The sequence below is a fragment of the Haematobia irritans genome, chromosome 4, assembly GCF_050003625.1.
Source record: "Haematobia irritans isolate KBUSLIRL chromosome 4, ASM5000362v1, whole genome shotgun sequence".
Lineage (NCBI taxonomy): Eukaryota > Metazoa > Arthropoda > Insecta > Diptera > Muscidae > Haematobia > Haematobia irritans.
The window spans coordinates 169,383,596-169,398,621 of NC_134400.1; the positions used below are offsets into that span (position 1 = coordinate 169,383,596).

The 15,026-nt window shown below is 33.6% G+C and overlaps 1 protein-coding gene across 1 annotated transcript; it reads left to right on the forward strand.

Annotated features, from left to right (window-relative positions):
* The first annotated feature begins 2,996 nt into the window (after positions 1-2,996).
* LOC142234154 (uncharacterized) lies at positions 2,997-8,927 on the forward strand. Its single transcript, XM_075305236.1, has 2 exons — positions 2,997-3,220; positions 8,154-8,927. The coding sequence occupies exons 1-2, from the start codon at positions 3,023-3,025 to the stop codon at positions 8,283-8,285; spliced, it is 330 nt and encodes a 109-aa protein (XP_075161351.1). The 5' UTR covers positions 2,997-3,022; the 3' UTR covers positions 8,286-8,927.
* Positions 8,928-15,026: the final 6,099 nt, after the last annotated feature.

Consider the following 15,026-nt stretch of genomic DNA (forward strand, 5'->3'; position numbering starts at 1 on the left):
CAAATTTGGCACGCATAGCAACAATGCTAATTCTACTCCCTGTACAAAATTTCAACTAAATCGGAGTTAAAAGTTGGCCTCTGTGGTCATATGAGTGTAAATCGGGCGAAAGCTATATATGGGAGATATATCTAAATCTGAACCGATTTCACTAAAATTTGGCTCGCATAGCTACAATGCGTGCCACCCTGTGCAAAACTTCAACTAAATCGGAGCAAAATATTGGCCTCTGTGGTCATATGAGTTAAATCGGCCGAAAGCTATTGGAGCTATATCTAAATCTGAACCGATTTCAACCAAATTTGCCACGTATAGCTACAATGCTAATTCTACTCCCTGTGCAAAATTTCAACTAAATCGGAGCAAAATATTGGCCTCTGTGGTCATATGAGTGTAAATCGGCCGAAAGCTATATATTGGAGCTATATCTAGATCTGAACATATTTCAACCAAATTTGGCACGCATAGCAACAATGCTAATTCTACTCCCTGTGCAAAATTTCAACTAAATCGGAGTTAAAAATTGGCCTCTGTGGTCATATGAATGTAAATCGGGCGAAAGCTATATATGGGAGCTATATCTAAATCTGAACCGATTTCATCCAAATTTGGCACGCATAGCAACAATGCTATTTCTACACCCTGTGCAAAATTTTAACTAAATCGGAGCAAAATATTGGCCTCTGTGGTTATATGAGTGTAAATCGGGCGAAAGCTATATAGCATAGCTACAACGCTAATTCTACTCCCTGTGCAAAATTTCAACCAAATTGGGGTAAAACTCTGGCTTCTGGGACCGTATTAGTCCATATCGGGCGAAAGAAATATATGGGAGCTATATCTAAATCTGAACCGATTTCAATAAAATTTGGCACACTTGACTATAGTACTTATTGGTCTTCTTGTGCAAAATTTTAAGCAAATTAGGGTAAAACTCTGGCTTCTGGGGCCATATAAGTCCATATCGGGCGAAATATATATATATATATATATATATATATATATATATATATATATATATATATATATATATATATATATATATATATATATATATATATATATATATATATATATATATATATATATATATATATATATATATATATATATATATATATATATATATATATATATATATATATATATATATATATATATATATATATATATATAGCCCACCCTGAGCATTTTTGCCAAAGACACCATGTGTCTATCTCGTCTCCTTCTGGGTGTTGCAAACATATGCACTAACTTATAATACCCTGTTCCACAGTGTGGAGCAGGGTTTAATAAAAGGCACAGCTTCTAAAGCAATGCAAACACGGAGTATTTCCGTCCTATGACAAGCCCATGTTAAATTTATTGGAGATGATCCAAATTTGTACTACTTCCGGATCACAAATTGGGGATCTCAACTACTTTTTTTGGAAGGTCTTTTGCTGGGTAATTGTACACCTTGTGAAAACTTTTAAGCAAATCAAAGTAAAACTCTGGTTTCTGGGTCATACATTAGTGATGCTACGGTGACATGCCAACCATTTCACCATAGTGGCTCGTAAACATGCCCGCCACGCATACACAGTGTCGTGGGTTCAAACCCAGTTTCGACCAACAAGTTTTTCAGCAGTGGATTATCCCCTCTACGTATTTCTGTTGACATTTCTGAGTGCTTCTCTCCTTTTCGGCTATGAAAAGGAGCAGTACTCAGTGATAAGAGAGAAATTCACCACAATGGTATCACAATGGACTGAATAGTCCAAGCAAGCCTGAAATATCGGGATGCCACTTTACCTAACCTAACCTAGGAGGGTCCTCGATCCTCGGTAAACTTATTTCTACAGCCGTTCAATGAAATTTAAATTGGACTGTGGAAATTAAAAAAAAAATAATATTAAACTAAAACCATTTTTTTTTTTTTGCAAAAAAATTAATTTATATTTAGCATCAGTTTAACAATGGACTGTTTTCGGTGTACATAAATAAAAACTTCTTGTGTCAGGTTTTAAGCTGATACCTTGTTTTGTTCGGGAAAGTTAACTTGGTTCCAACGACCAAGAATATATATTATTTATGGGGTCTGAGGTCCATATTTCGATGCGTTACAAACGGTATGAGGATATAAAAACAATTAGCTTGCCACAAAAAAATATTATTTTTGAATCAGTTTACCAATTCTGAGAGGCTTTCCAGATTCCATAACAGTGAAGCTTTGCTAAAGCTTTTGAATAACACTACCCCACCAAACATTTCTATTTCATAGAAACGTTCTTAATTTAGGTCATATCCTTTTAAAATTTCCCAAACAATGCTGGCAAAAGAGATATAAGACAAAAGAAGAAATTCCTATAAATGTGTAATTGGAACTTTTTGCACTCATCCTTATCGAAGACCAAAACTAATAGCAAACTCTCAAAACAATTTCTCCGGAAAAAGTAATAGTGACACCCATAATAAATGAATATCAGCAGGACACATTTAGTCCGGATAAAGATTTAGATGTACTAGTTTTTAATGCCTAGTTCGAACCAGAGATGAACAATCTATAGATATCAATGAAAAGTATCCGATTTTTTTTTTGTGCTCCTTTAAAGATTTCTTACAATTGATTTTTTTTTTCGTTTTTATTTCAACTCCCTGTCTCTCTTGGCTGGCCTGCCATCATCTTGCATGGATCTCTTGGTTGCATTTGGTTTATGTTATCAACACTTTAACATCCTGGCTCCTGGTTACCATGTGGACGAACATTCAAACGCATGTACATTGGAAACAAACACAACTACGACGACGACTATGCTGCTGATGATGACGATAACAATTTTCTATTCAATATTCAATTCATGAAACATTTGCTAACCAACCAACCTATACCAACCACCAATGCAACAAACATGAACATGACGGCAAAATGTTGGATGCTGCTTGTTGTTGTTTTTTCCCCTGGTTCTGGTGTGATGTTTTCACTATCCTTACACATCAACCACACATATAGCCAAGTACCAATTACAAGGCAGAAAAAGTCATGTCAGATAAACTGAATTTTAACAAGCATACCGGAATTCGAGAGGCCTCATTGTTGTTGGTCAAAGAGAAGTGTGGACGTTATGCCCTGATACGTGAGCCATTGTATTTGGATCGATGTGTGGTATGCAGTGAAGCTGATTGGGATGAATATTTCGAGATACAGGAGATCTCATCAAAGGACACTTTCATATTTAAAGTAAGTACACCTTTCCAGGCTAACACAATTGCCAAAGTAAATCTACTAATACAATGGTGATGTGGTAGTGGACGAAGGAAATCCTTAATAAAGCTTCTTGCTCGAAAATATGAGCAATATCACTATGAATCGAACTACAGGGAATGAAGTGTAATAAAAGAAATTTTATTTGCATTAAATTCAAGACTTTATATCATCGCATTCACATTTTACTTCCAAAATTCACTTTAACTAGATATCAACTGTTATTTGCCTTGCTAAAGAAGTGATTTAAAAAATTCTGGATTTTGAGAGTACACAGAAAAAAATTTCAGTAGTTAAACTAACGCTAAATTTAACTTATTTTTATTGTAAAAAATCTATTTGCTTGTAGTTAAACTTTATTATTTTTATCGAAATTTTCCACAGCTTATGAAATCTTACTTTTGTTAAGTATGTCTCAAAAATTTTATGAACTAAACGTGAGTATAAAGTTCAATGACCGTTCAATATGAACTAAAGCAAAAGAAGATTTTCGTACGATTCCCAAAAATAGTAAGAATGAACTACCGTATGGGTAAAATGGTGCCAATGATTTTCTTCTTTACTTTTAGTTCATTTTTTCTTCTATGAGATGATGTTAATTTCATGAACTGTAGTTAAAAAATACAACAGCCCAGCAAAAACTCTCATTACCCGGTAATGTTGTAGGTAAGCCTATTTAAAAATTAATAACCACTTATTAATTGGCATCGCTTCCGATTACATTTACATAGAGAGAAGTACTTTCCTAGAAGGAAAGTACTTCTCCCCAGGCATACTTTCGGCCATAAAATAAGTAGTGCATTTAAAGCATATAATCACCTAATATGTAATGACTTATTCGTAGATACACCAAAGCTTGCAAAATAGCCACTTATTGTCTCAGGCAACCAAATCTCGAAAATATTGATTTCTATCGCCGATTACAATGCATCAAAATATGGCGAGTGATGCTGTAATAGGAGAACTACTTGAATAGAAACGAATATTGTATAAATAAACAAAAAATCTAATAAATAATCTAAATAAGATGCAAATTAATTTCACACTTAAAATAGAAATAAATGTAGGTTGTTTAAGGGAGTTGTATTCGTAAATTACGTTATAATATATCCAATAGCCAATTCACATAAGGTTCAAAATCTACTAAAAGTGGATTTTAAGTCTCTTTTTTATAAGGCTAATGGCATTTGAAATTTAGTTTAAGCACATTTTGGAAGTGTAATGTGAATGAGGTATAAGAAAGCATTTATTTAAAACATAATATGACAATGTCATTAAACACAATTATTATGAAATATTTGTGATCAAAATTTCTTAACGGAAAAATTTTCAGAATTACCGTTACATTACATATTATTTTTGATTTTTTATGTAAGTGCTCGATTATGTGAATAATTATACCTTATGGTACCATCATTTATTCTATTTTATTAATTCGTTAACTACAACTGCATAAATTTTGAGAATAACAATTCGAAAATTACCGAGAAGTATTTATTTTTGCTATTACTAGTTAGTCATTATATCTCGCCGCAATGTAATGCAACGTGTAATGACAGCTTTACTCCTGGTAATGTCAATTGTAATGAGATGTGGTTACCTAGTTTTTGCTGGGAGGGCATTAAAATTTCCTGGTTTTAACAACGCTTTGTGGAAATCTCAAAATGTGGAGTAAAATTTAGTTCAATTTTTGTGCGAGATAGTTCATTCTTCCTATAAAACAGTTCACTTTTTTTCGGTGTAATATGTAGAGTAATAAGTATTAGTTCCCTACTAGTAAAATGATCCTAAGCGTCGTGATCGTTTTCTTATTAGCACTCAGTGATAAGAGAGAAGTTCATCGGACTGCCTGAAGAAGTTAAATCGTGATGCCGGTGTACGAGTATATGAAGATTATTTCAAAAATGTAAATAAATGTAAAATTCATTGGATATGATCCAAGTTTGCACTACTCCAAACAAACGTATAAATTCCGAGGGTATAAGACCGTACACATAAGTTGAATATGAAGTAACGCAAAAGAAATTTTTTTGTACGATTCCTAAAAGTAGTAAGAATGAACTACTGTATGGTTAAAATGGTCATGATTTGGCGCCAATGAGGGGGGTGTAATTTCGTGAGTTGTAGTTAAAATGTTCATCAGGCCATTAAATGTTCCTGGTTTAACAACACTTTGTGGAAATCTCAAAATGTGGAGTATAATTAAGTTCAATTTTCGCACGACGTAGTCCATTCTTGCTATAAAACAATTTACTTTCTTTTATGTGTAGTGTATAGAAATCAGATTTCAAAGTGTATAGAAATCAGATTTCAACCCATATGAAAGGGTTATTTCATCGGAATTTCTCTCAAGTTTAGTTGATATGCTTAGGATTCTCAAAAAAATGCTTATTTAAATCCAATCTGCACAGAACCAAAAATAATTTTATTTGATAAAAAATACGAAGATCCAAATAAAATGTCAAGAGTTGTAGGTATTTCATCGAAAATTTTTCAATTTTAACTGATAAAAAAATCCACTATTCAACAAAAATATCATAGGCATTTTATCACATACAAACCCAGTAAAGAAATTCACTATTCATAATTGTTGAATAGTGAATTTCTTTACCGGTCGTACTAAATTTGTTTCATATTGATAAACAAAATAAAAATAATAAAATAAATAAAAATATCGTAACCAATTTATTAACATTAAGCTGATTTTAAGTCTGATCTTAATTATCGATCATTAATTGTAATTAATGAATATGTTCGCCATTTAAAAAAAATCGTCACCAATATTCAATATTCAACATAAAAAATAAGGTTGTAAAGAGAAGACTCTTTTTCACAAAAAAAATATTATTTTTTTAGAAATATTTTTTTCAACCAAAATTAAGAAAAAACACTGGATCTTTTGTCTTCATGGCATACCAGTGTTCATTATACCCTATATTAAATTTGTCATTCCGTTTGTAACACATCGAAATATTGATCTAAGACCCCATAAAGTATATATATTCTGGGTCGTGGTGAAATTCTGTGTCGATCTGAGCATGTCCGTCTGTTGAAATCACGCTAACTTCCGAACGAAACAAGCTATCGAAACTTTGCACAAGTAGTTGTTATTGATGTAGGTCGAATGGTATTGCAAATGGGCCATATCGGTCCACTTTTACGTATAGCCCCCATATAAACGGACCCCCAAATGTGGCTTGCGAGGCCTCTAAGAGAAGCAAATTTCATCCGATCCGGCTGAAATTGGGTACATGGTGTTAGTATATGGTCTCTAACAACCATGCAAAAATTGGTCCGTATCGGTCCATAATTATATATAGCCCCCATATAAACCGATCACCAGATTTGAACTCCGGAGCCTCTGGGAAGACCAAAATTCATCTGATTCAGTTGAAATTGTGTACGTGGTGTTAATATATGGCCTCAAACTCTCATGCAAAAATTGGTCGATATCGGTCCATAATTATATATAGGCCCCATATAAACCGATCCCCAGATTTGACCTCCGGAGCCCCTTGGAAGAGCAAAATTCTTCCCATTCGGTTGAAATTTGGTACGTGATGTTAGTATATGGTATCCAACAACCATGCAGGAATTGGTTCCTATCAGTCCATAATTATATATAGCTCCCATATAAACCGATCCCCAGATTTGACCTCCGGTGCCTTTTGGAAAAGCAAAATTCATCCGATCTGGTTGAAATTTGGTACGTAGTGGTAATATATGATATTTAACAACCATGCCAAAGGTGGTCCATATCAGTCCATAATAATATATAGCCCCCATGTAAACCGATCCCGAGATTCGGTTTTGGAGCCTGTTGGAGGAGCAAATTTCATCCGAGTGAGTTGAAATTTGGTACATTGTGCTATTATATGGCCGTTACAACCATGCCTAACTAGGTCCATATCGGTCTATAGTTATATATAGCCCTCAGATAAATCGATCCCCAATCACACAAAAATTGGTCCATATCAAGTTCATACACAGAAAAAAATTTCACGAAAATTTTTCCAATTAAAATTTTAATTGAGTTTTAAAAAATATTCAATTAAAAATTTAATTGATTCAACAAATTTTTTAATTGAAACAAAAATCAATCACAAAAATTAATAGTATCAATTAATTTTTTAATTGGATCAATTAATTTTTTAATTGACCTTCAATTAATTTTTTAATTGATACTATCATTTCTGTGATTGAAGACATTTCAATTAAAAAATTAATTGGATCAATTAATTTCGTGATTGAACCAGAAAAAAAATTTTGTGTGTAATTGTACATAGCCCCCATATAAGCGACCCCCATATTTCAATTCTGGCTCTATACGTACCGTGCAAAAAGTCCATATCGATTCGTAATTATTTGTAGACTTAACTATACATAACTTTTTAACTTTACTTTAAAAAACGATGTTAAGAAGGTTTCAGATACCACAACCAAAGTAATTCGATTGTGTATGACAGTCTTTCGTAGAAGTTTCTACGCAATCCATGGTGGAGGGTACATAAGATTCGGCCTGGCCGAACTTACGGCCGTATATACTTGTTTTTAACTCAAACTTATTCCATCTCGAATTAAAATCTACAGCAGCTGGGTGTTTTAACTCAAATCCGAATCCGATATTGTAAATGAAACTATGTTCATTGTTCAAATATCACGATATGACCAACAAACTTTATCAAATTTTGAATAATTTTCTTGATAAATATTTTTTATCAAAATTTAATAAGGCACATTTAGATTTGATTCATGATGGTAAATATATATATACTTGTTTTTTTTTCCTATATATTTATTGGACTTATCTTAACTTTTCTATGACATCCCATATTATCTGTTCAAATAAATACACACCTTTCCTTGACTATCAGCAATCAAACTTGTATTCCTTTCATTATCTTTTCAGGCCGAAGACAATGTTCGCACTAAACAATGGTACACTCAATTACAGTATCACGCTCAGGGTATGGGAGCCTGGCGAAAGAGACGTAACGCTTTGGCCAATATCATGATTAATGGCATGCTAACGCGTAGTTGAATTTAAGGAAGCGACCAACCAATGGAACAATAAAAGCAGTGCCAGGCACTGGATCGAAACGAATAAAGAAACCAATCAAATTGGAAAACGAAACGTTCAGCGTCCACAAAGACATAGAGGACTGATGAAAATCACATCAAATCTAAATTTCAAGTAACGAGGATTTTATGTAACATCGAACTATGTTTGCGGTGTACATATTATACCGCATTTAATGATGACGATGGTGATAATGAGGACGAAGGTCTAAAAAGTTGTATATCTCTGTAAAATTATAAAAAAAAAATCCCTAAATGAAAGACCTCTATCAATGGTAAATGATTCCCCTCAACGAAAAATATGTTTAATAGGATTTAGTTTTGTTTTATGCATAAAGGGAATATTATTTTAAATGTGTTTTTTTTAATATATATTTATACACATATGTATACCAACTATAAACAATATACAATAATTTTAACATATCTGATTATTAGTTATTTGAAAATAACACAAATGAATATATGTAAAATTGATGTATGTATTGTCTACACTTTTTCGTTATATGTATTTTTTTTAGATGGAACTTATTTTAATAGCGCATTTATTGCGATTTTGTAAAATTTTCGCAAAACACCATTTAGTTGAGTAATGAGGTTCAATCAACTTTATATGATATTAATAATTTTTTTTTTTGCTTACATAATTGTTTATTAATCTATCATTACTATTATTACTATGATTATTATATTATTGGATATATTGTAACTAAAATCATTAAATAAAGATATCACAAAAAATATTTATTGAATTCCCTTTTTATTTAAGAATGTGAAAGCTCTTTAAAGATAATAGCTTTACCATAAATATACTCAAAAAGTGTTGCTGTCATTTTTATACCCCAAACCACATAGTGGTTAGGGTTTAATAACTTTGATCTACAAAAAAATATGCCGACCAGAAATATTGGTTTTAAACAGCATAAAATATAAAACGGCCGACTCAGAATCACCTCCCGAGTTGATCAAGCCATTGGTATCAGTCTGTCCATGTATTTGATGTTCGCAAGATTCCGGTCGCAATTATTAGTCTATTTCGACATAATTTTGCACAGGGTGTTTTCTTGGCCCAAGGACGAACTCTCCCAAATATACATACATCTATCTGTTTGCAGGACTCTTTAAGTCTGCAAATATATTCGAAATCGGGTCAGATTAAGATATAGGTCCCATATATATAGTCAGCAAAAAAAAATGCAACCAATGAATGTGAAATAAATCCTAAAACGATATGGAAAATATGAAGTAAATATATATGCATTATACCTAAAATTAAAGCTACAAAATAAAAGAAAATAATTCAGATTTATTTCTGCACGGAGGAAAAAGACGAAAAAATTTAACACAATATGTATGGATACAAGAATATTGTGTTTGAAAACTAGTATATTATGTTTGCCATCGATATGTTAATATGTTACAACATAATATGTTTACGTGAATAAATTTTTTAATACAAAAAATGTTTGCACAGAAGCATATAACATAATTCTTACAACAAACGACCAAACACAATATTTTTGGGAAAGTTTCACTAAAATTAGAAATAATACTTGCCGCGGAAAAATATAATTTTACGACATTTAAAATATACATTTTATGTTTTCAATGCTCAGGGTGGGTCCCTGAGAAGATACAACCATGTCCGTCCGTCTGTCTGTGAACACATTTTTGTGATCAAAGTCTAGGTCGCAATTTAAGTCCAATCGCCTTAAAATTTGGCACATGTTCCTAATTTGGGTCAGAATAGAACCCTATTGATTTTGGAAGAAATCGGTTCAGATTTAGATATAGCTCCCATATATATCTTTCGCCCGATATGCACTAATATGGACCCAGCAGCCAGAGTTTTATACCGATTTGCTTGAAATTTTGTACAAACATAACACTTAGTCGTATAGTCAAGTGTGCAAAATTCGATTGAAATCGGTTCAGATTTAGATATAGCTCCCATACATATCTTTCGCCCGATATGGACTTATATGGCCCCAGAAGCCAGATTTCTGGCCGAATTTGGTTGAAATTTTGCACTAGAAGTAGGTTAGGTTAGGTTAGGTTATGTGGCAGCCCGATGTATCAGGATCACTTAGACTATTCAGTCCATTGTGATACCACAGTGGTGAACTTCTCTCTTATCACTGAGTGCTGCCCGATTCCATGTTAAGCTCAATGACAAGGGACCTCCTTTTTATAGCCGAGTCCGAACGGCGTTCCACATTCCAGTGAAACCACTTAGAGAAGCTTTGAAACCCTCAGAAATGTCACCAGCATTACTGAGGTGGGATAATCCACCACTGAAAAACTTTTTGGTGTTCGGTCGTAGCAGGAATCGAACCCACGACCTTGTGTATGCAAGGCGGGCATGCTAACCATTGCACCACGGTGGCTCCCTGCACTAGGTGTACAATTTGTAGTATAATCAAGTGTGCAAAATTTGATTGAAATCGGTTCAGATTTAGATATAGCTCCCATATATATCATTCGCCCAATATGGACTAATATGGTTCTAAACGCCTGAGTTTTAGCCCAATTTGGTTGAAATTTTGCAGAGGGAGTAGATTTAGCATTGTAGCTATGCCTGCATCGATTCAGATTTAGATACAGCTCCCATATATATCTTTCGCCCGATTTACACTCATATGACCACAGAGGCCCATATATGGCTTTCGCCCGACTTACACTCATATGACCGCAGAGGCCAATTTTTAACTCCGATTTAGTTGAAATTTTGCACAGGGAGTAGAATTAGCATTGTAGCTATGCGTGCCAAATTTGGGTGAAATCGGTTCAAATTTAGATATAGCTCCCATATATATGTTTTTCGGATTTCGACGAAAATGGTCAAAATACCAACATTTTCCTTGTAAAATCGCCACTGCTTAGTCTAAAAGTTGTAAAAATGACTCTAATTTTCCTAAACTTCTAATACATATATATCGAGCGATAAATCATAAATAAACTTTTGCGAAGTTTCCTTAAAATTGCTTCAGATTTAAATGTTTCCCATATTTTTTTCCTAACATTGTGTTCCACCCTAGTACATTAGCCAACTTAAATTTTGAGTCTTTAGTTTTTGTAAAAGTCTATCAAATTCTATCCAAATCGAGTGATTTTTAAATGTATGTATTTGGGACAAACCTTTATATATAGCACCCAACACATTTGACGGATTTAGATCTACAAAGTGGTGCAGGATATAATATAGTCGGCCCCGCCCGACTTTAGACTTTCCTTACTTGTTCTAACAGTGTGAGTGCTGTCCGATTCCATGTTAAGCGCAATGACAAGGGACCTCCTTTTTATAGCCGAGTCCGAACAGCGGTCCACATTGCAATGTCACGAGCACTACGGAGGTGGAATAATCCATCGGTTCAAATTTAGATATAGCTCCCATATATATGTTTTTCGGATTTCGACGAAAATGGTCAAAATACCAACATTTTCCTTGTAAAATCGCCACTGCTTAGTCTAAAAGTTGTAAAAATGACTCTAATTTTCCTAAACTTCTAATACATATATATCGAGCGATAAATCATAAATAAACTTTTGCGAAGTTTCCTTAAAATTGCTTCAGATTTAAATGTTTCCCATATTTTTTTCCTAACATTGTGTTCCACCCTAGTGCATTAGCTAACTTAAATTTTGAGTCTTTAGTTTTTGTAAAAGTCTATCAAATTCTATCCAAATCGAGTGATTTTTAAATGTATGTATTTGGGACAAACCTTTATATATAGAACCCAACACATTTGACGGATGTGATATGGTATCCAAAATTTAGATCTACAAAGTGGCGCAGGGTATAATATAGTCGGCCCCGCCCGACTTTAGACTTTCCTTACTTGTTTTAATTAAATTTGCAGTTTTACATACATATCTATACATCTCTTTCGTTATCTACCTTCTTCGCCATCTTTATCTGTTTTGTCTATTCGTTCTCGCTCTTTGTCTTTGACTTTTCTAAACATATATGTATGTTTATACGAAATTTCTTAAATATAAAATCCAGAGATATTTATATTTAAGAAAATGTAATGTCCCGAACATTATATGTTCTAACATATTAACATATATGTCCCAAACATGTTTTATTAGTTTATGAACATTATATGCTTACACTTAAAAATAATGTTCTAAAAATTTGAGTCTCAAACTTATCATTTTTACACCGAAACATACGAATAACAATATTTTTCGTCCGTGTAGAAGGAACAATGAACTAAAGGTAAAGAACAAATCATTGGTGCCAAATGATGACCATTTTAACCATACAGTAGTTCATTGTTGCTACGAAAAAAATTAATAACAAAATTTTTATTGGTTGAGAATTTTTCGAAGAAAATCAAAAACTTGTAACGAAAGAACGGTATTTGTGACACATGTTTTCCAAACGTTTGTGTTTTCTTTGCGTGTAATGACCAAATTATATAGTTGAACACGTCACGATGACCTACATCTATCGAGACACTCGTATATTCATTGGAAGCATATATCCCTGAAGTGCATTTATGTTTGCATTTCATTCTATGTTTGATCTACTAATGTTTGCTTGTGTAAATCCATGTAAGAAATATTTCTATTTTGAGTATATGTGGGGCCTGTGTATCCTTTGGCGCTAGGATTGTGCACACAAAATTAAAAGCTCCATTCCATAGTATACTAAGTCGAAAACTATTGTTTGTCGGAAGAGACATTTACTACCTATTCAGGTGCCACCGTGGTGCAATGGCTAGCATAAAGGTTTTTCAGCGGTGGATTATTCCACCTCCGTAGTGCTCGTGGCATTGCAATGTGGACCGCTGTTCGGACTCGGCTATAAAAAGAAGGTCCCTTGTCATTGCGCTTAACATGGAATCGGACAGCACTCACACTGTTAGAACAAGTAAGGAAAGTCTAAAGTCGGGCGGGGCCGACTATATTATATCCTGCACCACTTTGTAGATCTAAATCCGTCAAATGTGTTGGGTGCTATATATAAAGGTTTGTCCCAAATACATTTATGATTTATCGCTCGATATATATGTATTAGAAGTTTAGGAAAATTAGAGTCATTTTTACAACTTTTAGACTAAGCAGTGGCGATTTTACAAGGAAAATGTTGGTATTTTTACCATTTTTGTCGAAATCAGAAAAACATATATATGGGAGCTATATCTAAATCTGAACCGATTTCACCCAAATTTGGCACGCATAGCTACAATGCTAATTCTACTCCCTGTGCAAAATTTCAACTAAATCGGAGTTGAGAATTGGCCTCTGTGGTCATATGGGTGTAAATCAGGCGAAAGCTATATATGGGAGCTATATCTAACTCTGAACCGAATTGGGCCAAAACTCTGGCTTTTAGGACCATATTAGACCATATCGGGCGAAAGATATATATGGGAGCTATATCTAAATCTGAACCGATTTCAATCAAATTTTACACACTTGACTATACTACTAATCGTACTCCTAGTGCAAAATTTCTACCAAATTCGGCCAAAAATATGACTTCTGGGGCCATATAAGTCCATATCGGGCGAAAGATATATATGGGAGCTATATCTAAATCTGAACCGATTTCTTCCAAAATCACTAGGGTTCTATTCTGACCCAAATTAGGAACATGTGCCAAATTTGAAGGCGATTGGACTTAAATTGCGACCTAGACTTTGATCACAAAAATGTGTTCACAGACAGACGGACGGACGGACAGACGGACACGGTTATATCGACTCAGGGACCCACCCTGAGCATTATTGCCAAAGACACCATGTGTCTATCTCGTCTCCTTCTGGGTGTTACAAACATATGCACTAACTTATAATACCCTGTTCCACAGTGTGGCGCAGGGTATAAAAATATGTTTTTCATATGTTCCCATATAAACAAAATGTGTTTCAGGCACATTTTTTAAACAAAATATATATAAGTGCAAACATGTATTGTTCCTAAACTAACACTAAATGTTTGGGACACATATGTTAATATGTTAGAATATATTATGTTTGGGGCATGACTGTTTTATAAAAATAATATGTGTGAATGTAAACATATATAAATTTACAAATTTCGAGTAAACATATATATGTTGTGATATTTTATTCAGAGAGCGAGAGTATAGAGAAAGAAATAGAGATGGAAACCGGGAGGGTTGACGAAAGATATCAACATAACACAGCGAGAGAATGAAAAGAGAGCAATTTCTGTGAAACCGCCTGTATGTTGTTTCGGAAGACTGTTTTATGATAAGGCCAAAAATTTGATATGCTCAAGTCTAAATATTATTTAATTTGAATATTAGAATGAGAATAGACATTTAAAAAAAAGAGCATGTGTTTTCGCCTTGAGAGCAGCATTTTATGTATGTGTGGACATGTGTTTTGTTTATCATTTTGGCATTATGGGCACAATTTTTTTTCTTGGTTCGTTAAAAGAAATCGGAACGTATGCTAACCACTGCTCCACGTGGCCAACAAATGTATGTTTCTGTTAAATAATGTTATGTTTGCATGGGCTCTATGCTATATAAATGTAACTTATAACAATAATTGTCTATTGGTGACTATAACAGCTACGTAGCCCAGTGGTAGAGTGTTGGCTTACAAATTGCATGAATAATTTCTTCAACATTATTCGTATTACAGAAAAAGGTGCCAAGAACTAAAAATTTTGTGGAAGTGAAAATTATGTGAGGGAATGAGCACAATCTTCTTGGGGTGAA